Genomic DNA, 21,776 nt, shown 5'->3' with positions numbered 1-21,776 from the left:
CTGAACATTCTCGTGTCAATCTTCACTGTCTCCTCCTTTCACTCTCCTCCCTCTTCTCCCCCTCCTCCTCCTCCCTCCTACTCCCCCTCCTCCCTCCTACTCCTAGCTGCTACCTGCAGGTCGTCCGAAGTGACAGCAAGCAGAGAGTTCTCGGTGTTCATGTAGAGCTGCAGAAAGTAAAGGACTGAAGCGAGAGAAGGAGAGGAAGGGAGGGAGGGAGGGGAAGAGGAGATGAGGGAAGGGGGCGGGGGGTGAGAAGGAGATGTAAGAAGGTAACGAAGAAGAACGAGGACGAAGACGAGGTGGGGAGAGGAGAATAGGAGGATGGAAATGTGCGATATTTTCAATTTTGTTGGGGGTGACCTGGTTTACTGGAGATCCGATGTCGAAGGTATGGAGTAGCTTCCTTTTGTCAAAGTCCCACACCTACTCAGCCCCTCAGCCTTTCCTCCTCCTCCTCCTCCTCCTCTGATTCTCCTCCTCCTCCTCCTCCTCTGATTCTCCTCCTCCTCCTCCTCCTCTGATTCTCCTCCTCCTCCTCCTCCTCTGATTCTCTTCCTCTTCCTCCCTCCTCACCTTCACGGTCCCATCGAAACTTCCGCTTACAAGCTCATCTCCCAGACCTACAGAACAAAGATTATGACAGGAAAAGGAGGAGGAGCAGGAGGAGGAGCACCAGCACCACCAGCACCAGCACCAGCACCAGCACCACCAGCACCACCAGCACCAGCACCAGCAGGTATGTACCTGACATGGCAAGACCGAAGATGGAGGAGGAGTGACCGAGAGGAGGATACGCCCTGCGAGGACTTTCAGAAAGAGAAGCGGAAGGAGCAAATGGAAATAGCAGAAAGATGATGCAAGACAGGTGAAGGCGGGAGGAGGGAGGAAGGGAAGGGAGGAAGGAGCAGGGGAGGAGGAGCAGGGAGGAGCGAGAGTTACCAGAAAGTGCCTCTGTGCTTGCCGGACTGCATGTTGTACTTGTCGATGCGACCGCAAGAGTAGCCGACGATTCCTTGTTGTAATCGTCAGTAGAGGAGGTGGACCAGGTGGAGAGAGGAGAGAAGAGGAGGAGCTGAAGAGGGAGGAAGAGGAGGAAGGAAGAGGGGGGGGGGGAGAGAAGAGAGGGGGGAAGGAGCAGATTCACCGTAGTTTCCACAAGGGGAAATGCAGACTGACTTGGCCAGGGTTGTCTCGTGACTTGCTTGTCCTCCTCGTTTCCTTCGCTTCTCCTCCACCTCAGCAATCTGCATCGCATCCATCAACTTGAATAGTCCACTCCTCTAGTTTATCATCATCATCATAATCATCATCATCATAATCATCGCATCAGCACCAGCACCAGCGCCATCGTTTTCTGCCTCCTTAAGTCACCTGGCCGGGAACCCGACCTCTCACTGCGAGAGGATCAGGAGGCAGGAAGGGCTCTCCCCGAGCATCCGCATCCAGCGCATTCTGACCGATCGAGTGAGAAGACGCATGACGAGCAAAACCAGATGAAGACATCGCAAGGAGGTGAAGCAGAGGACAAACACCAGGCAAAGGGCAGGAGGACGAGGAGGACGAGGAGAGCAGCAGCAGCAGCAGCAGCAGCAGCAGCAGCAGGTGGCACACACCTTATCCATAGGGGGAGGCTTGAGCACGTGCTCGCCGATAGCGTTGGCTTTGTACCTGAGGCAGCACCATGAGAGACCGAAGAAAACGGGAGAAATGAGAATGGGAAGAGTGAAAGAGGATAGGAAGACGGAGCAGCAGCAACAGAGGAAGCAGACGCGGCAGCGATGGCAGCAGCAGCAGAGGCGGCAGAGGCAGCAGGGGCAGCAGGAGAAAGAGGAGGAGGAGGAGCAGCAGCAGCAGCAGAAGGAAGAGCAGGAGGAGGGGGAGGGACCTCCAAGTGTAGGCTGCGTTGGTGTCGTGGTGGGAGGTGATGATGTTGGCCCAGTCGTTCTCTCTCATGGAGGAGAAGGCGAAGTCAACGACCGGCGGCAGCTTCAGCTTCTCCTCCTTGATGTCCAGCTTCCTTGCCTTCTTGGCCACGTGGCCCTGAGCTCAAGGTCAGCTCCGTGCTGCTCCAGCTACTTCCCACCTGCGACAGTTCGCGGCTCTGCTGGTCTTGGATGGTGCAGAAGACTCGGAAGCTCCGGTCGTAGCCGGCGGAGAGGATGGTGTGAGGGCTGACGACACGAGGCGTCAAAGAATAGAGAAGGGAGCGAGAGGGTAAGAGCAGGAGCAGGAGCAGGAGCAGGAGCAGGAGCAGCAGGAGCAGCAGGAGGAGCAGGGGGGGGGGGGGGAGGAGGAGGAGGAGCAGCAGCAGCAGCAGCAAATTACCTGTAGAACCTCACTCTCGAAGGTGGTTCGCAATGTCCGTTCCTGCAGCGGAGGAGGCGAGCAGAGCCGTCCTCTTGGTCAAAGATCCACACCTGAAGCATGTGAACGCGCTTCTTGAAGCATCGGACGGTAGGGGGATAGAGGAGTCAGAGATGCAGGCTTCAGGGAGGGAGCAAGAAGTGCAGGACAAGAAGTTGCAGGGAGACGAGGAAAGAGGAGGGAGACGAGGATAAGGAGGACGAGGGCAAGAGCAATGAGGACGAGGACGAGGACGAGGACGAGGGCGAGGGCGAGAGCAACAGCGAGGAGGACGAGGGCGAGGAGGGCGAGGGCGAGGACGAGGAGGGCGAGAGGTCAAACTCACTTTCAGCGCGTTGTCTGCGCCTGTAGTGAGGAGAAGAGGCTCTCCGCTCAGGAATCTGCACGTCTGTACGGCACCATCATGCGCCTGAGGCAGGCTGGCGACGAGCTGCTGCTTCTCGAGGTTCCAGATGTGGATGGCGCCGGAGGGGCTGCAGGAGGAGAGGATGGAGGTGAAGTCTGTGCGGAAGGAGAGGTCGTTCACCGACCCGTCTGCTTGCTCCAACTCCATCAGCGTCTCGTCGAATTTGATGTTCCTCAGCAGAATCCTCCCGTCCGCTAGCCCGACACCAACCACATCCACTGCGGGCGACTGGCTCAAGCACGTCACGGTCGATTCCTGGCGGTCAGAGTGAGTGAGGAGGCAGCAGAGGTGGGAGGAGGGTCACCAAGCTCTTGAACTGATGGACCAGCTTCTTGCTGTTCACATTCACCAGCAGCAGACTGCCGTCATCGAAGCCGATGAGCAGCTTGTTCAGGTACGTGTGAGGGTGGATCCAAGAGGTCGCTTGGGTGGTGGAGGCGACAAGACCGTCCTCGACGAGGCTGTAGGAGGAGATCTCCTCGTGCGTGTTGACATCGAAGCTCGCGATCGTCCCGTCCGAGCTGTAGGTGAAGAGAATCTCCCCCACGACCAAGAGCAGCTTGACGTTCCCCTGCTGCCGCTTCAGCTGGGCGATCTCTTTTCCGCGCTTGAACACATGCACAATAGGCCCGCAGGCAGCAAACGTGAGATCTCTGCGGGGAGGTTAGAGCGACTAACGTGTGCTGTTGATGCCCTTACTTGTAGACCTCCAAAGCCTTGATGCTCCTCGGGGTGGCGGGTGAAGAAACGAAGAGGAGACGAAGTCTGTTGCAATCGAACACCTGAAACCCTCTCTTCACGCATGTCGTCACAAAGTTCTCCGTGCCCAACTTGTTGATCACAGCCCTGCCATCCCCTCTCAGAGCTCCTCAATGCTTGTTCTGACTCACCTCTGAGGAAGCGTCACCACCCCGATGGCTCGGAAACCCTCCAATACTCTTGACCGCTCGCGTCCTGATTACACGTCAGTTTGGATTGATCCTTTCCTTCCCCTGTCTCACTCCAACTCTCCTCTCCAACACTCCATGCCCTCGTTCTACATTCCCCTCTCTCCTGCCGGGTCCTGCCCGGTCTTGCTGCCTCTTGTCCCCTCCATCTTTCCCCCCGCCCCCCTCTCCCTGTACCCCGCTTCTCTCCCCTCCTCCTCCTCCTCCTCCTCCTCATCCTCATCCTCCTCCTCCTCCCCTTCATCACCATCACCACCACTTGCTCCTTCACCTGTCGCCATGACGGCACGTGCGATTTGTGCCCTCGTCCCCGCTCATCCCTTTTAATCATCCCCAGTGAAGCTCAGCAGTGAAGTCCGAGCCTGTGTCGGAAGTCCTTCGTTTCGGGAGTAGTATTTTATTGAGGCGGGTTCCGTAGGCTTTATTCTCGTCCTCCCTTGTTTGCTCCGGTTTGCCTTTCTTTTTCAGTCAATAAAAGAGAAGTTTCTATTCGCGGAGGCTTAAATCACTGGTCACCGCCCCCCCCCCCCCCCGGGGACACTGAATGTCACTGAGCCTCGGAGTCCCAGCCTACCAGTACCACTGGGGCCAGGCTGACCAGCGGCGGTACTACTATCGTCATCACTCGGCCGGGCCGCCGGGCGGCCCGGTCCGATCATCGGAGTCCGGCCCATTGGTGATAAGGATCATCGCCCTCATACACTATCGGTTATTTCCGTTTCGCTCGAGGGACCGCGCAGCGGCGATGAGAGGAGCATGCGGGAAGGAGGAGGGGAGAGAAGAACAGCAATCCATGAAGAGGAAGGGGAGAGGGAGGGAGGGGAGAGGGAGGGAGAGGGAGGGAGAGGGAGGGAGGGAGAGGGGAGAAGGAGGGAGAGGAAGAGAGAGGGAGGGGAGGAAGTAGGGGAGGGGAGAGGAGAGGAAAGACAAAAATGGCAGAAGTAAGGGGAGGCTATGAAGAGAAATGGAGGGAAGCGTTCTGGATCAAGAAGAATTGAGGGTTACATGGGGAGGAGGGAGAATTGAGGGAAGGGGAGAGAAGAAACAAGGCATAAGCAAGCGAGGAGAAAAAGGAAATGTAGGAATTGTGCATTGAAATCTCGAGGGAAAAGATCTTCAGGGTATGAACCAATCGATAGAGAGATATCACTTTTGATTCAACTTTTCCTGCTCTGCTTTAATCATCCTAACGCTACGTATAGGCCATTGACAGACCAAGATGGGTTTCTCAGGTGACCTCCGTTGCAAACTATAATGTGAAGACTGAGGTGGTTGTGACAGATGCGGATATGATGGGGAGGGGAGGTAAGACGGGGTCCGGCCGTCAGTCATCGGAGAGTCAGGTCTGAAGTCCTTTGCGACAGCGGGAAGGGTCTGACAAGTTTGTCCGCAGGAGAATCAGATGCGACGAGAGCGCCTGCGTAAGCTTGCGCTCGAGACGATCGACCTGAACAGGGTGAGTGGGAGCAGGCTAACTGAACGACAACTGAAGGTGTCCAATCCATAGGATCCCTACTTCATGAAGAACCACCTTGGAACTTACGAGTGCAAGCTCTGCCTGACGATCCACACGAATGAAGGTGTGCTTGCTGGCCGTGCGGTGTTGGTGTGGTGACGTCCTGCAAGGAAACTACCTGGCGCACACTCAAGGCAAGAGGCATCAGCAGAACATCGCCAGAAGGTTGGCCAAGGACGCCTATGAGCAGGGGCTCGGGTTTCAGCCAGCCGCACCCAAGGAGATGGTTTGAGCAGATGTCGTGTCGCCAGTCATGATCCCTTTCATGCAGAAGGTGCAAAGGAAGTCAGCGAAGATCGGTCGTCCCGGCTACAGGTTGGTTGTTGTGTGTTGGTGTGGAAGGAGCTGACGTGAAGGCTGCAGAGTGACGAAGCAGCGGGATCCGGAAACAGGACAGCGATCCCTCCTGTTCCTCATTGACTACCCCGAGATCGAGCAGGGACTGCAGGTTCAGACTCCTCCTCTCCTCCTCTGAATCGCTCAGACTCCCGCAGCCGCGACACCGCTTCATGTCTGCCTACGAGCAGCGAGTGGAGCCGGCGGACAAGAACTACCAGTACATCCTGGTGGCGGCGGACCCGTACGAGACGATCGCGTTCAAGGTTATGAGTCCTCTTCCTTCCAGCCCTGCTCATGACTCGCTCAGGTTCCCAACCAAGAGATTGACAACTCCCCCAGCAAATTCTTCACCAACTGGGACTTTGACACCAAGACCTTCACCATGCAGGTAGACCCCAGCTGAGTCCTTGCTGCCTGCCCTGACTCACATCCCAATCAGATCCACTTCAGGGGTAAGAGGGAGACTGGCCCGCCACTTCCTCCCGGAGCGGCTCCTCCGGTACTGATCCTCCTTCTCGCTTTCTCCCCCCTCCCACTCATCCCCATTGCTCCCATACTCATGCTCCTCCTCTTGCTCCTGGACGGCTGATTCCTGTTTGCAGCAACCGCCTCCTCCTCCTCCCATGTGAGGGCCAGAGGTCAGAAGTCCTCAAGCTGCTCGACTAGTTCATGACTCTTAAATTGTAATCTGAGAAACTCTGATAAGCTTCACTTGGACTTGCAAGAACACTAGCTGTGCGAGCGATGGAGGGAGTTTGCCTTGATGTTCCTCTACATGCCTCGAGCAGAGCGATGAGACAAGAACATGCTTTCATACATGATACACCATAGAGTACAAGGAGAGCGCTAGTATTCCTCAGTTACGGTATTCATGTCATCGATCACGATGTTGAGTACCTGCTGGGGTGTCAGACGAGCAGGAGCAACAGGGGCAGGGGACTGCAGGAGGAAGAGCAGGAGGATCAGGGGGAAGGGCAGGTGGAAGGAGCAGGAGGAAGTGTCGAGTACCTTGAGCATCTCTCGGAGGTTCTGGTCGAAGAATTGAGTCGACACGACCAGCCTCTTGAAAAGCTCCAGCACGCGATCAGCTTGCCTGCGATACTCGGCGGAGGTGAGGCGGACGACGCGGTTGGAGGGGAGGTCTTCCGACATGATGCCCAGCATCTGATTCACCGGCTCGTGCCACGACCAGAGGGTCTGCAGGAAGTTGACGGCCATCTGCCGCACCTCCTCCAGCTCGATCTTGCCGCTGAGCTGGCTGAAGAGGAAGCTCTGGGTGGGCTTGATGTCCTTCACCTTGTCAGCTGGGGTCTCCTTCCCCGACATGATATCGTCGATGTTGTCCCACAGCTGCTGCACCTTCACCATCAGCATCTTCATCTCCATCAGCATCTGCTCCGTCGAGGACGCGATGACCTTGAGCTTGTTGGGGATCAGCTTGCCGCATCGCCCCCTCACCCAGATCTGGATCTTCATCTCGGTGCTCTGCTCCACCAGCTCCGTCACCCTCGGCAGCCTGTCGTTCTTCTGGAACTCCTCCACGTCCTTCTTCTGCTGCTCCCCCATCGCCAGCAGCTGCGAGTCTCCCATGCGCAGCCCGCCGGCCGCCTCGAGCATGGCGATAGCGACGGGCTGGTCATGGCGGTAGGCGTCCTCCAGCGGCGTTCCTCCGAGGTCGTCCACAGGGTTCACGTTGATGTTGCGGTCGGTGCATCGCAGCAGGAAGTCCAGGACCGTCACCTCCCCGTTGGAAGCAGCGAGATGAAGTGCCGTCCTCTTGTCCATGTCCGCGGCGTCCGGATTCGCTCCGTTCCGGATCAGCGCCTGGACCGTGTCCACGTCTCCTACCGCCGCCGCGTTGCACATGGCGACTGCCGTGTCCATCCCCAGCAGCTGAGCCCCAGCGCTCCTCAGCAGCGACTGGATCTGCACGTGGCCATGGCGCAGCGCATCGGCGAGCGGCGTTCCTCCCATCCTGTCCTTGACGTTCACCTCCGCCTTCTTCTCCAGCAGGTACTCCACCACTGCCGTGTTGCCCTGACTCGCTGCCAGGTGGAGGGCGGTCCTCGAGTCGTAGTTGCTCACGTTGATCTCGATGCCGTTCGCCAGCATCCGCAGGATCTGCAGCTTGTCGCCCGCAGACGCGTACTTGCACATCAGGATCCCTCCCTCTTGTCCAGGGAAGCTCAAGCTCTGACCCTGAGCCCTGAGTGTCGCAGCAACGGCATCCTGGCAGTGCCGGACGGCGTCGTTGAGCGCCGTGTTGTGGTACTTGTCCTTGATGGAGGCGAGAGCGCGGTGGGCCAGCAGCAGCTTCACCGCCTCCATCTGACCTTCGCAACTTGCGACGTGCAGCGCCGTCCTGCCGTTGGCGTCCGTCTCGTCGACATGGAGGCCGATCCGAAAGAACCTCTGCATCTTCTCCAGCTCCCCACGAGCTGCAGCCCCACAGAAGGCGGCGATGTGCTCAGCCTTCCTCCGCTGGTTCAGGTCAGCCACCTTCTGCTCAATGTTGGACAGGATGATGGCGTCGAAGTTGTTGTCGTCCTTGGCCGTGTGCTCGTAGTCAGTCGGCAGGCTCACTTCTTCGTCGTCCTTCTTTTCCTTGGCCGCCTCGTCCTCCTGCAACTGATCCCCTTGTTGCGTCCCGTGTGTGCCAAAGCTTGCATTGCTCTTCGCGTACCGGCTCGTTCCTGCTGCACTGCGAGCATGTTTCGTCAGCTGGAACTGTTTGAGCGCGTTCTGTGCGACGATCTCCTCGTCATCGGGGTACGCCTTGAGCACCGGCATGATCTGCGATCGCACCAGTCGCAGGCAGATGGCGCCCGAGCGGCTGCTGGCGCGAGCGGCGTTGATGTGGCGGACACCGAAGAAGAAGGAGAGGTCGCCGACGCTTCCGCCAGGCCCGACAGACTTGTCATGGATTGAGAACCCTTCCGAGTCCTGCACGAGCTGATCGACGAAGCCGTTGACGACAAAGTACATCTCATGCGCCATCATGTTCGACTGGTACAGGTACTCGTCGGAGCCGAAGTGAGCTTCCCTCAGCAGCCCCTGGATGTTGGCTTTGAGCTGGGGACTGCAGCCTTGGAAGAGCGACACGTTCTCCAGGCACTCGCGTGTCATGTTGGAGGAGATCTCCAACCTCAGAGAGTGGGAGATGGAGTCGAAGATCTCAGACGCGCTGATGAACGTTGTTCCTCCTGACGTCCCCTCGAAGTACCTCCTTATCTCCACCTTGAGCTCGTTGGGCAGGTCGAACCCCTGCAGGTAGCTCTCGACGGCTCCCAACTCCTCCCTCGCCTTCACCAGCTTCTCGTCTCCCTTGAGGACGCTAGCTGAGATCTCCCCGATGACGTAGTTGAAGAGCGTTAGGTTGAGGCAGAGCAGGAAGATGGTGTAGGCGATCTCCCCGTAGTTCTTAGGAAACATGTCCCCGATCACTCCGGTAGCTGAGACCGTGCTGGAGATCCAGTAGAGCGACAGCAGGTAGCGGTCCCATGTCCCCGAATGGTTCGAGTAGAGCATGCCGTACCCGGAGTAGTCGATGACCCCGCTGAGATGTATGCTGCTTGCCCGCCTTACTGCAACGTCAGCTGGGGAATACCTGAGAAGAACGTCAGCACGTCACTCATCACTCATCTAGCACTGACCAGGTGGCTTCGCCCAGCAGCTCTCCGGCTCCCCGCCGGCCCAGCAAGAACCACAAGCAGGAGGTTACGTGGAGGACACCGAAGATGTAGAGGGCGAGCTTGAAGTGCGGGTAGGTCATGTTCCACTTGAGGAGGCTCATCTTGGAGTCCTTGTTGACGCTGATCACGTACAGCATCTTGGGCAACCGGAACCAGCTGCACATCTCGATGCTCGCACCACTCAACCACCCGAACCAGTCGAGGGGAGCGGCGGAGATCAAGTCGAGCCAGAAGTCGTGAGACAGGTAGTGCCGGGCAATCTTGGTTCTTTCGGTGACCCATCGCGACCTGCAGTCAGTCAAGGTCAGTGACGACTGGCACCCTCAGTCGGCGACTCACTGTTTGTTCATGTAGGCGACGTTGAAGCATACGAACAGGTTGGTGAAGACGCAGATGTCGAGGAGGAGGTCGAAGATCAGGAGGGAGGGAGTCGTCATCGACGAGTATGGCTGGAAAGAGATCCAAGCTGGGATCTGCAAGAAGTACAACACCGCGCAGAACTGCTGTAAAGTCCTCCAAGCCCGCACGGGGGTAGAGAGGGGGTTCAGGGCCGAGCGCCAATCGCCGATGAAGAGACGGTCAGCCCTCAGGACTGTCGCGTTCTTGTCGTAGAGCACTCGCTCAATGTCCGGGAACGAGATGGAAGTCGCCTTCCTGCCGTCAGGGGAGAACGTCTGGCAAGAGAGTCACGAGGGGCTCAGGGAGCATCGAACTGCTTCACCTGCATGAACTCATCCACATGCACGTTGGAGATCTCGCTGTGGAAGTCGAGGAGGAGCAGCGACAAGAACGCAGGGACCTGGCGAGCAAGTCAGACTCACAGGTCCTGGGATGCTTGTCAAGAGAACCTGAGCTCGGGTCATGGGCTTCATGGTGTTGCCGACGATGGCGGTGAAGGTTGGCTCGTAGGCGTTGGCGAGATCGTCGTTGAGGAGCCAGGGGGTGATGGACTGATGGAAGATCGAGACCGTGATCTCCTTCAACTTCTCCAGGTATGTGCTGGGATCCACCTGGGCGATGGAGAGCACTGTTGAATCCCCGACCTTCTCCTCGTTCCCCTCCTCCAGCTCCAGCTCCTGGCTGTTCTCACGGACGGGAAGCCTCATGCGGAAGGAAGCGAACTGCGACTTTGTGAACGTATCGTTCTGCGTCGACTCAGAGTCGTCGATGTATCGAGTCCAGCGGGTGAACCAGTCACTCATGTCCATCGTCTTGGGGCAGACTCGAGGGTTGAACGTCGTCGCGAAGAAGTTTTGTCCCACCTGCGGCTCGTCAGGGGTAGCTTGGAGCGCACGATGCCTCTTTCTCACCTCTCCCAGGTAGTCCTTGATACCAGCTACCTCGTCGTACTCGACGGTCGGTAGACCTGCCGCAAACAAGTCCCATGCGCTCTCAATCACGTGAATGCCCTGGTCCACAAGCTGCTTCATGTTGGCAACGTCTTCGCAGTGGTAGTACTTGCTGCGCCTGTTGTTGATCTTTGCGATCCCTCGCCAGACCGAGACGATCAGCGCGATAAAGTTCACGTTCTCCGTCCGATTCGGCTCGAAGTGCTCATGGATGCTGTCCATCAGCACCTTGGTGTTGAGCTCCAACTCCGATATTTCTACCCCAGGCTCAGAGTCCCTCGGGTCCTGCGCCAGCTTGTGGTTGATCGAGTCTCTCAAGATCTCCTTCTCAAACGTGTCGAACTCGGAGTTCTTCGTCAGAGCATTCGCCAGCACAACGATAAGCTGGGCCTTGGCCTGTCAAGACAATCTCAGCGTCATGGTATCGGGTCAGCTGAACCTCACCTGGAGGATGACGGCGAGGTCGCGCTTGCTCACTTGGATCAGCTCGCACTGAGTCTGAGCTCTGATCATGAGGACGGGGGCGAAACCTGTTAGGAGCCAAACTTCTCCGAAGATCGTGTTGGGCCCGTACTCCAAGCGAAGGCAAATGTCCTTCCCATCATTGTGGAACATCCCACGAACCCTCCCCTTCCTCACTAGGTACATGCAAGGCTCAGTAGGCTTGATCTTTCCTCCTTCCTCCAGAACTATCTTCTTGCATCTCCAGGCGAGATACTGGATATGAGCAAACGAGAGGCTCCTCAGAACGTGCGATCGCACAAGCGTCGATAGCTTGACAGAGTTCTCATCGCACTCCTTCCGCACCAGCTCCCTGAAGTCCTCGCACTTGCACAGCAAAATCTCGGGAGTGAGCAAAGTAATCTGAGTCTGCGGGCCGCCATCCTTCTTCGAGTTCAAGGAAGACACGGCGTTCATGAACAACTCTCTGGTCTCCTTGGGGCTCAGGTCCAGCTGCATTCTCTTCAGCAACTCGGGGAAGGTCTCGGCATCGACGTACACGCCTCGGGCATATCCCGATCGAGTGCTGCTGAGGTGCGTCGAGTGCTGGCCAACAGCGTGGAAGGCAGAGGTAAGCGCACACCACATGTCCTCGACCTTACTGAGGTTCATCAGGCACTTGTTGAAGTCCTTGGCCAGGCTGAGCTTCCCGAATTTGCTGTCTCTCTCCTTCTTCTGCAGGTTGGCTAAGATAAGGTCCAGCTCGTCGTAGAGCGCCAGCGTGTCTTGATCGACGAAGCTCTGAATAAACTGCGATGTCTCCAGCCCGCTCTCGAGCTTCTGGTAGAACTCCGTCGTCTGGCTCTCGGCGCCCTCTTGTTTGATCTCAATCACTGCATGCACTCCAGTCTCCAACGGCCCGAGCTTACAGTCGTTCACCTTGTCTGTGATCTTCGCAACGACCGAGTTGCCTGACTTGAGCTCTTCATAGACTCGCTGCAAGGGTGTCTGGTTATCCAGCAGGAGGTTCCCGACATTTTGGAACAACCCAGTCATCTCTACCACGGGGTTCAGGAGGGCGAGAGATGCCTCGCGCGCAACCAGGAACTGCTGGACCGTCGGCCTCAAGGGTTTCTTGTTGTTCAACCCTTTGGCGATCAAATCTTTCACGACGTCTCTCACTTCCTCCATGTCCAACGCAGCAACTTCCTGCAGCATTCGCTTTCCCTCTTCCGTGTCTGCAAGCACTCCAAGCTTACCACCCATGGACTGCAGCAACTTCGCACACATCAGGTGGCGGGTTGTTCCACCACGAACACAATCATCCAATGGTGTTCCTCCCCATCTGTCCTTCACGTTCGGGTTGGCACTGACGCCCAGCAAGAAGTTCACCGCTAACAATCGTCCCTTCGAAGCTGCAAGGTGCAGAGGGCAGCGTTGGTCGTAGTTGCCAGTGTCTGAGAGAACTTGTGTCAGCAGCGGCCTCAACAAGAGTCGGAGCGAGCCAGCCTCACCTGGGTCAACTCCGCATCTATGCAGCAAGCGGAGATGCCGCACGTCTCCTTCCGTGGCAGCGTTGCAAATTTCGACAGGCCCTGTGGTCTCTGACATGTTTCCTCCTCTCGTGTAGATCTCTTCTGCTATCGAAACATGCCCCGCAGCTACCGCATCCTGCAAGGGAGTCCTCCCCCACCTGCAATACCAGGTCACTTGGTCCTCAAGCTCTCCTACTCGCTCACCTGTCATGGGCATTCACATCTCCTCCTTTGCTCAGGATGTACTCGACGAGCTTGTTGTGTCCCTCAGCGGAAGCAAGGTGCAATGGCGTTCGCTGGTCACAGTTGCCGACGTTTGGGCTGAGCCCATGCTCAAGCATCAGCTTCAGCGTGTCGAGATCGCCTATACTCGCAGCGTTGCACAATCTATCCGAAGAGTTCTCGGTATTGAGCTCTGACTTCCACTGTACGAGGAGCTGAATAACAGGCCCTTGATTCGCGTTCACAGCATCTTGGAGGGGAGTATTTCCCCACCTGTCTTTCTGATTCTTCTCAGCTCCTTCCTCCAGCAGAAGCTCAACTACTCGATAGTTTCCTTGTGACGCTGCCATGTGCATGATCGTCTTGCCGTCATAGTTCGTTGAGTTGACACTTACTCCCTTGCGGAGCATTCTCCTCACCTCCTCAAGGTCTCCGGCAGTGGCAGCATAGCTCAGCGCTAAGAATGACTCCTCCTGTCTTCTCTTCACAGTGTCTCTGATCAGATTTCTCATGAACAAGTATTCGGGATCCTCCTCCCCATCCTCAGCACTCTTCTCGTCAGACTTGTCATTCCCAAACTTGTCAAGGTTGAAACTTGCTAAGATGTTGTTGCTCACAAGCTCCTGCTGTTCAGGATAGTTTCGAAACAGCTCCTCTCCGGACTCTTTGCTGAGAACGAGGAGCTCAATGTCCGTGTCGAGGGGAGCGCGAACCGAGTACTGCTGCTGCACTCCAAGGAAGAAAGAGACATCTCCAATCACTGAAGGATCATCGATGTCTGAGCGGATGATACGCTTGACCTCATCCTCATCCACAACTTCTGCATGCCCATCAATCACAAAAGAAAGCTCGAGAACCATTTCCGACGCTCGAATGAACTGATCTCCGGGCATCAAGAAGACAGGTCGAAGGTGTGTCACCAGGTTGTTCAGGAACTGTGCGTTGCAGTGATAGAAGATGCCTCCCGGCTTGCAGCACTTCTCAACTGTCGGTCTGAACCTTGAGTTTGCAACCTTCACCTCTAGAGATCGCGGCAACTTGAGAGAGGCTGACGCCTTTCGCTGCACGCTCTTCTTGTATTGGAACTCAAAGTGCTGAATCAGCTTCTTCCTTACAGCTGGGGCGAGTCGACGAGCCTCAGCGAACGCAATCACATCTGTCATTCTCTTCTTGTGGGCCTCAGTGAGAGGATCTTTTTGAGACACTAGGAGGTAGTGGAACAGACTCCCAAGGATGTAGGCGGAGATCAAGATGGAGTTGTACATCACCAAAACACTCAAAACCATTTCGAAGCTGTTGTTTGGGACAATGGGGATGTATCCTATGGAAGACAATCCGTCGAATCCTTTGTAGAGGCACAAGAGGTAGTTCTGTGCTATGGTGCTTGAGTTCATCGAATACAAAGGAAAGATTGTATCCAGCTCATACAACCATGTCTCTTCCACCTGATGAATCCTGGCAGCCCAAAAATACAGAGAGCCAATCCAGTGACTTGCCATGGCGATGACGAGACTAAATTTTACGAGTTGAAGCTGGTTGACAGACACTTCGAGATTGATCTCCATGGATCGGAAGTATCGATATAAGCGCAAGGCCCTTGGGAGAAGTCTAAGAAACATTATGACCCACCAAACCCCTATGTGTGTTGATGGTTTTGAGATGCTTAAGAACACAATACCTGGAAGAAGCTGATAGGGGAAAACATGAAGAAAGTACTTCTTAGCAATGATAGTTCTGTCCTTGATATACATAGCATGTTCATTGCGACCTTGGAGACGGCTCTCATCTCCGACCATGATCATTGTGTTCAAGTAGATGGCAGCATCCACGATGAAGAGCAAATCGCAAGTCAAATCGAGATCAAAGATCCAAGTATTCGAATCTGGATCAGCAAACGCCAACCTGAAACCTCCAGCCCAGATTTCATAGGCTAGGGGCAACACAAAGAACATATGCCATCTTCCCATCCAGATATGGTTCGGATCAAAGAAGATGGATTTTGAAGTCACGGTCTTCTTTTTTGGTAATGAAAAACGGACTCGCTGGATCTTAGCGATGTTGCTGTTGCTTTCACTCTGAAGTACTGACTCATGCTTCAAGCACGACTTCCGCTTGACGCGAGTAGCTTTCTTGGCCTTGACTTTCAACCATGCTATAGTTTGAATCGTACTCAATTTCGTGGCCACGCTGGACATTGAATCAATAGAGAAGTTTGAAGACCTTCGTCGTATGCCCGCACCCCTTGACATGAGACCAGCGAACAACGAAGAACGTCGCTTCAACTTCATCGATCCATCATCCTCGTCCAACAAATCACCCATAGAATCTGCGCTGCTTGTTTGGATCAACTTCACGAGCCGGGAAGCCTTGCCACTTTGTTTGCCTCCATTCACTTTATCAATCGCCTCTTTCGACGAATATCCGTTGCCACCTTCTCTGTGCGTTAGGTTTCCATTCGTATGCTGCAAATCAGTACCATTGCCTTGATCACCATTCGAGTTCACTCCATCATGACCGTTGGGGACGGTCTGCTTGATTTCTTCTCCTTGATTCGTTATGTTCTGCTGTTTCTCTGTACCATTGGCGCCAGGAGGTAGCGCTTCTGCCTTGATTTCCGACGCGATCTCCCCATTGTTAGTGTTCAAACGCTCTACTTGATCAGAAGCCTTGCTTCCCTCTGATGCTTCATGTGTTTTTGATGTTTCATCAGAAGGTGTGTCTGTAGATGCGGCAGTTTGCACTTCACTGCCCTCAGGAGGCGATGTTGACGCAGATCCAACCGGTGCTAAGCTTTCTGTCACGTTCACTTCTCCCGCAACATGGCTGCCGTCTTGCAAAGACTGCTCCCCAGATTTCTTCTGTTCATCATCGTTCTCTGTCCCCATGGAATGTTCGACAGACTTTGATGGCTGCGTATCAGGAGTGTGCGCCCCAGTGCCTGTTCCGTTGTCAGACCTGTCAGTTGCAGCCTCAGGCGGGGTTTCATGTCCACTCAGTGCTTTATCCTCATCACCATCGATGTTCGCGTTAGCACGGTCTTCATGAACTGCCGTGTCATCGGCAGTCGTGTTGTCTTCGGTTGGAGGTATCATTCCAGGAAGCTCCCCGCCTCCCTTGTCCTCTTCAACCGCCTGGGACTCAGCAACCTTCATGGTTTCTGGCTCCTCGGACATTTCGAGCAGTTCTTCGGACAGACAGTCAACAGACTGCTGCTCTCGCACTAAACCTGTTCATGTACAGATAGCTCGCCTTCAGATTGACGCTGCACTATTTGCGCTCCCATGGCTCGAGATGGACCGTAATAAGCATGCCCCATAGGAGCATGCTTACACAACTCCGCATGCTGCACATGCAGGGGATTCAAACTTGAGCTGATCAGGAGTATAGGAGATCTGTTTGGCATAAGTTAGCAACCAGCGTGTGGGTAACTACAATTCTCTTTATGCTATCATTCTCCTATCATTCTCCAGTTGCTCTACATTCCGAGAAGAATGTTCTTTGAAGAACAATTGGTCTACCATATCCTTCGGGAACCCCCTTCTGGTACACACTAGACGTATTCATCTTTAATTTCTTGTCTTCCTGTCCATTCACTCATTCACGTCGACCCAGCTAGATGTGTCGCTGTCTTCGTGTACCCTCCCAGTTTCCCCGGCAGAATTGTTTTCTCACTCATACTCGCACTCTCACTCACATACATAAAAGAACAAACAAATGCTGTCTCTCTCATTCTTCTTCTTCTCCCTTGAACTTTCCTATATCTTCTCCTTCCTTTCCTCCTCCTCCTCACGTATTCTCCGCCATTGCCGAACAACTTCATGCTCACTACTAAAGCCATGCCAAAACCAAACTCAAACGACCCCACCCTCCATCATGTACCTACCTTCAAACTACCCCACCCGTCTTTTTCTGAAACCTGTGCTATCTGTTTGACCCACCCCCCAGGATTCCAAAAATACCCTACCCATCCTGATCCGTTAAAAAAAAGGACCAGGACTACCCCAACACACCACCCCCCAGAACACCTCGAACTACAACTTTTATGTTGCTCTCCACCCACCCCCACCCACATTTCTCCACCCCCACATTCTTCTTGCGCGCATCCTCGTACCACGGATTTTACTACCTCACCCCCACTTCGGATTTACCGAGGGATCCCCTACTGCACGTATCCACCCCCCTACAGAACATCCCCTTTGATTTCCGCTTACAGCACCCCCTGACAGAATTTTAAAACTACTTCTGCTCCACACCACCCTGGTAAATTCACCCCTACCCCCTTCCAAACCTTCATGACCCCGAATCATTCCTTGACTCTGGCCCCACCACCCCTACCACACTAGCAACTACCCCCTTGGCCCCCAACCGAACGCTCAACTAGCTGCACGGCCGGGTTCCGCAGGACTCGGCCCGAAGTTCCAAGTGACTAGGAGAGCAGTACGGGCCGCGGCCCCGAACCGGACGGTCTCCCGAACCGGCGGCCCGGTCCCCGGCACCGGAGACCGGACCGTATGCCACTCAGGTCATGCCGAGCCGTTAGTCAAACGAGGGCAAGAGCGAATGGTGCGGCAAGCCGTGATCGGACGATGAAGGCAGCTGCGGGCGGGGACAGGCAGTCTTAGGGAGAGCGAGTCGTGAACCGAGGCAAGGTTGAGACATGAAGAGAGGAAAGGTATGGGACAGCAAGAAAGTCAACGACTGGACGGAAGAGGAGATGGCCACCCGAGACCGGCTCCCCAACTTTGTGCGGATGCTTCGACCCCCTCAGAAGATTGTGAGCCGATCAGATCAAGCCAAGCTGCTCATGAGAGTGCCCGAGAAGCTGACCATCGAGAAGATGAAGGACCACGGGAGTAGCGCCTACCTCGACTCTCTGCTCGATCAAATTCGCGCTTGCAACTGTCAGATCGTTCGTGTGAATCGAGGTAACGTCAACGAGGATCAGATCGTCTCCATTGCTTTCGCCATCGAGTTGGCTCGAGCAAAGTCCTCGCAGGAGAGCAAGCAGATCGAACAGTTGGACGTGCACGCCCAGCACCTGTCAAGGGTGGCAGGTCAGGCTGCCTTGGGACGCACTCGTCCTCTAACCGTCTGACTCTCATCAGGCGGCGCTCTCTTCTCCGCTCTCGCGAAACTTGACAACCTGATGATGCTGAGCCTCGCCAAGAGCTCGTTTCCTGGGGTAGACATCCAGCCCTTGTCAATGCTGCTGCAGAAGAACACCTTGAAGTATGACGCTCCCTGCCCTTGTCTTCCGTCTCACCCATTTGAAAGGACACTGGACCTGACGCAAACAGGCATGGATGACGCGAGAGGAGAGGTCATTGCGAGCGGGTTGTACGCAAACACATCTCTCACCTCGCTCGGACTGAGTGCAAACAATCTCCATCACGTGCTGCTTTCCTGCTGATTCATGGCCGACCGCTGACTCAGGTCGGCAGGCTGGTGTTCTTGCGATCTCAAGGTCTCTAAGGCAGCACACAGCCATCCGACGGCTCGACTTGAGCCTCAACTTTGCGGGAGATCAAGGAGGTTTGAACGACTGACGCCTTGAGTTTTCAATCTTGTCCTGATTGACCTGGCATGAAGCTACGAGGCTCGCGGACATTCTGAGCGACGGGGCTGGCGTCCTCGAGGAGCTGATTGTTGAAGCTAACGGTGAACAAGTCTTGACGGGTAGAGTCGGGGGCTGACTGTTCACCGTTGCTGGCAGAAATCGGAAACAACGGGGCCGAGTCACTTCTCAGTATGGTCTCGCGCGAGGGTTCGGTCATAAAGAGACTTTCGCTGCGAGGAAACAACATTCGCTCCATCGGCCTCCCTTCTTGCGAAGCGATCATGGAGGCAAGGCACCTGCCCTTGTGGGCTGCCGTTGTGACAGGGAGGATGCAGGCCGAGCGACTAGAATTTATCGACTTGTCCAAGAACACCATCAGCAACGCTGCTCTGCTCGGAACAGCTCTGCTGCGCAGCAAGTCGATGAAGCACGTGGATCTTAGTTTCAACCGCATCTCGGACACGACCTTCGCTACGGTACCTCGGGCTCTATCACTTCCACCCTGTCCCTGACACCCATGAAGAGGAAGGCCGTGCGGTACTGGGAGACGGCAGGGCAGAACCCTTCGAACATCCGGCCGTGGATCCTTGATCTCTCCAAGAGGGTTCGGGGGTGGAAGGCAAGGTGCAGGTACGGTAGACTGTTGCTGCTAGACGTCACGCCAGCTCCACGGCGTCCTGGTCGCCCCTCCGACCCCAGCTGATGACCAGCTCCAGGCTGGAGTACATGGATCTGACCGGGAACAACATCACGGACGACGGGGCTCTCATGGTGTGGGAGTGTTGGGCCACTTGGATCTTGATGACGTGTCAGTGCTGCAGGTTGTGCGAGCTCTGATGCCGATCAGGAAGAAACAGTTCAGAGCTCAAACGAAAACAACGCCATCGCCTACTCGGAGGACCGGCTGAGATGGGTGCCTCCTCGTTTCAACCTCTCCCACAACTTGATTCAGGTAAGGGGGGAGGGGCCGTACAGAAAGCTCGGTGACTCCCTTGCGCCAGTCTGAAGAGCTGCTGGAAGCGTTGACGTGCCTAGACTACGATATCCCTAGTGCCCGTCAAGCATGGTTGAGGTCAGCGATGAAGAAAAGTTGTTGAGTTCTCCTCACTCGGTCTCAGATACGTGAGGAGGAGGAAAGAAGAGTTCTGGGAAAACTGGGATGGACGGTATGGATGGTCCGCACAGAAGGCAAGAATGGGCCACCTGATGTACAGGATGGCGAACTCGAGGTTGAGGAAGGGGGAAAGGAGGAGGGGAAGGGAGTGATGAGATTTGCTCTCAGCGTGGGAAGGATGATCAAGAAGGGGATAGGACACTTGCGATCAAGGTGTGTGATGAGGAGGCCCTGAGGGGAGGGAGAGCATGCTCGGAGAGATAAGAGGGGGCTGAAGACAGGAGGGGAGGGGGAGGGAGGGGAAGGCGAGGGGAAGGCGAGGGAGAGTGGAAGGGGGAACGGGGAGAGGAGGAGGATGTCGTGAATTGACCTCAAAGTTTCTGCAGTCTGCTACCTCAGGGCGAGTCGGAGTTCATGGTGGATGAGATCGAGCTGGCCGAGGAGGCGCACCGACTTCGCCGTGAGTACCTCTCGGTCAGCGCCTCGATCCCATGACGTGGGGGCAGTGGAGGAGCTGAGGCAGCTGGAGGAGGAGGCCAAGGCCAACGAGAGCAGGAAAGCGAAGAAGCAGGTGAGGGGAGGGCGAGGGCGGTGGAGACGGTGAAGCTGGTGGACCGCAGGAGCTGAAGGAGTCGAAGAAGGTCAGGGAGCTGTTGAAAGAGGAGTACGAGAAGACAGGAGACAAGTACTATCCCTCCTCCCTCTTCCCGGCCTCGCTCACCCTGTTCCAGGACCTTGCTTTCCCAGCTGAAGGGCAGCAAGGGGACTTCCGCCCTCGGAACCCCCTCCATGCTGAGTACACCTCGAAAGAATGGCGGGGGCTCGCGAGTCTTGTCGGCAGCTCCGTCGGGCGATGTGACTCCCAGCGGCACCAGGACTCCGCGGAAGGGCAAAGGATGAAGTATGTTGTCAATGAAATAGACTCCTCGGCGGCATGATGTACGTCGTACTGAGTCTTGCAAGGGAGGAAGCTGAGAAGATTTGTATCAAGTCCCACTCTTGAACTCCCGGATCGCCCAGGTGCCAGTGAGCCGCTCAGTCGGATTGAAAAAGTTTCGAAAGTTTTTCGAAAAGTTCGGAAAGTTACATGAGTTGAAAATATTCAAGAATTCAAAATTGGAGTGAAAAGGGTGGGTGGGGGAGGCGTGGTGGGGCACCAATAATGTCGCGATTTCGCGGGATTGAGGAGGAGGAGGAGGAGGAGAGGGAAGAGCGAGACGATGACGAGGTGAGATATGTCAGTGGTTGAAGATCTTCAGTTGCATGTCATGTCGTTATGTTGATCCTGATTGAACTGGCTGTGTGCTTCCTGCATGCTTATGTAGTCGGACGTCCTGCTCAGCATACACGTGGCACAGGTTTCGATGCATCCTTCCGAACAGTCTCAGGAGGTTGAGGAGGAGTCGGTTGTTTCAGAGGACCTCTCTGCCTTCATGAAGGAGGAGCATGGAACCATGTCCTACTCCATGTCCTTCGAAGCCGTGGCTCCTGGCGAGTCAGGAGGAGGGACAGGTTCCTTCACCCGCAGCGCTGCTGATTGCTCAGAGACTCTTTGCAGACGAATCGCATCAGCTCCACGAAGAGAATGCGAGCAGGATGCATTCATCGCACACTTATTCAGACTCCTTCGAGTCGGCAGGTTGACGTGATAATGGTTATTAATCACCTTACGCTTCATCAGATCTGAACGATTCCTCAAGAGCGAAAGTAGAGGATCCTTCCCCGTCCTTCTCCTCCTCTCTCGTTGAACCCTCCAGCGACGATCATCCCAGCCTTGTTGGCTTAGGAGCAGCGAGCGGAGCAGAGCAGCAGCAGCAGCAGCAGCAGCAGCAGCAGCAGCAGCAGCAGCAGCAGCAGCAGCAGCAGCAGCAGCAGCAGCAGCAGCAGCAGCAGCAGCAGCAGCAGCAGCAGCAGCAGCAGCAGCAGCAGCAGCAGCAGCAGCAGCAGCAGCAGCAGGACGAGGTTTACACTCATAAGCCTGAAGCAAGCAAAGCCAACCAAGAGGAGGAGGAGGAGGAGGAGGAGGAGGAGGAGGAGGAGGAGGAGGAGGAGGAGGAGGAGGAGGAGGAGGAGGAGGAGGAGGAGGAGGAGGAGGAGGAGGAGGGAGAAATTCTCGAAGATGAAATCGTTGAGGAAGAGTTTCTAGATGAGAGTTTCGAGAAGGAGAGTGAAAACGAGGAGGCGGAGCAGCAGGAGGAATCGGAGTCGAGCGGGAAGGAGCACAGTGGAGGGGTGAGGAGGGGCAGCAGCAACAATGAAGTCAGAGAGGGGAGTGAGAGAAGAGCGATTAC

The 21,776-nt window shown here is 55.6% G+C and overlaps 5 protein-coding genes across 5 annotated transcripts in view; 2 read left to right on the top strand and 3 right to left on the bottom strand.

The window, feature by feature from the left end:
- Positions 1–4,001, bottom strand: part of GUITHDRAFT_164167 (hypothetical protein) — a gene marked incomplete at its 5' end in the record, with an annotated part of 6,518 nt that extends 2,517 nt beyond the window's left edge. The window contains 16 exons of the mRNA XM_005829318.1: positions 114–167; positions 364–426; positions 577–623; positions 748–800; positions 943–1,015; positions 1,148–1,247; positions 1,375–1,455; positions 1,617–1,671; positions 1,889–2,043; positions 2,087–2,174; positions 2,329–2,420; positions 2,693–3,028; positions 3,078–3,426; positions 3,473–3,619; positions 3,664–3,727; positions 3,992–4,001. Coding sequence (XP_005829375.1) covers positions 114–167; positions 364–426; positions 577–623; positions 748–800; positions 943–1,015; positions 1,148–1,247; positions 1,375–1,455; positions 1,617–1,671; positions 1,889–2,043; positions 2,087–2,174; positions 2,329–2,420; positions 2,693–3,028; positions 3,078–3,426; positions 3,473–3,619; positions 3,664–3,727; positions 3,992–4,001 — 1,767 coding nt within the window. The remainder of the gene's footprint in view (positions 1–113; positions 168–363; positions 427–576; positions 624–747; positions 801–942; positions 1,016–1,147; positions 1,248–1,374; positions 1,456–1,616; positions 1,672–1,888; positions 2,044–2,086; positions 2,175–2,328; positions 2,421–2,692; positions 3,029–3,077; positions 3,427–3,472; positions 3,620–3,663; positions 3,728–3,991) is intronic.
- A 919-nt stretch (positions 4,002–4,920) lies between these two features.
- GUITHDRAFT_159853 (hypothetical protein) lies at positions 4,921–5,978 on the top strand (the record flags this gene model as incomplete). Its single annotated transcript, XM_005829317.1, has 9 exons — positions 4,921–4,952; positions 5,002–5,063; positions 5,114–5,176; positions 5,228–5,300; positions 5,347–5,462; positions 5,508–5,551; positions 5,600–5,684; positions 5,731–5,838; positions 5,883–5,978. Exons 1-9 carry the CDS (start codon positions 4,940–4,942, stop codon positions 5,976–5,978), a joined length of 660 nt encoding a protein of 219 aa, XP_005829374.1. The 5' UTR covers positions 4,921–4,939.
- Positions 5,979–7,468: 1,490 nt separating this feature from the next.
- On the bottom strand, positions 7,469–8,044 carry GUITHDRAFT_62445 (hypothetical protein; the record flags this gene model as incomplete). The annotated part of the gene is made up of 2 exons (XM_005829316.1): positions 7,469–7,696; positions 7,895–8,044. Coding segments are annotated over 2 exons (378 nt in total), but the record flags the coding sequence as incomplete, so codon positions are not given.
- Positions 8,045–12,792: 4,748 nt separating this feature from the next.
- On the bottom strand, positions 12,793–13,164 carry GUITHDRAFT_74026 (hypothetical protein; the record flags this gene model as incomplete). Its single annotated transcript, XM_005829315.1, has 1 exon — positions 12,793–13,164. One exon carries the CDS (start codon positions 13,162–13,164, stop codon positions 12,793–12,795), a length of 372 nt encoding a protein of 123 aa, XP_005829372.1.
- A 4,307-nt stretch (positions 13,165–17,471) lies between these two features.
- GUITHDRAFT_111668 (hypothetical protein) lies at positions 17,472–20,385 on the top strand (the record flags this gene model as incomplete). The annotated part of the gene is made up of 16 exons (XM_005829314.1): positions 17,472–17,868; positions 17,920–18,043; positions 18,089–18,206; positions 18,256–18,346; positions 18,404–18,472; positions 18,528–18,847; positions 18,901–18,983; positions 19,037–19,142; positions 19,219–19,323; positions 19,373–19,443; positions 19,490–19,600; positions 19,654–19,698; positions 19,872–19,945; positions 19,992–20,056; positions 20,106–20,170; positions 20,217–20,385. The coding sequence occupies 16 exons, from the start codon at positions 17,472–17,474 to the stop codon at positions 20,383–20,385; spliced, it is 2,013 nt and encodes a 670-aa protein (XP_005829371.1).
- Positions 20,386–21,776: the final 1,391 nt, after the last annotated feature.

The sequence above is a fragment of the Guillardia theta genome, assembly GCF_000315625.1.
Source record: "Guillardia theta CCMP2712 unplaced genomic scaffold GUITHscaffold_53, whole genome shotgun sequence".
In the NCBI taxonomy this organism is placed as follows: domain Eukaryota; class Cryptophyceae; order Pyrenomonadales; family Geminigeraceae; genus Guillardia; species Guillardia theta.
The sequence above is the reverse complement of the archived record's forward strand: the minus strand, read 5'-3'. Positions and strand labels throughout refer to the sequence as shown.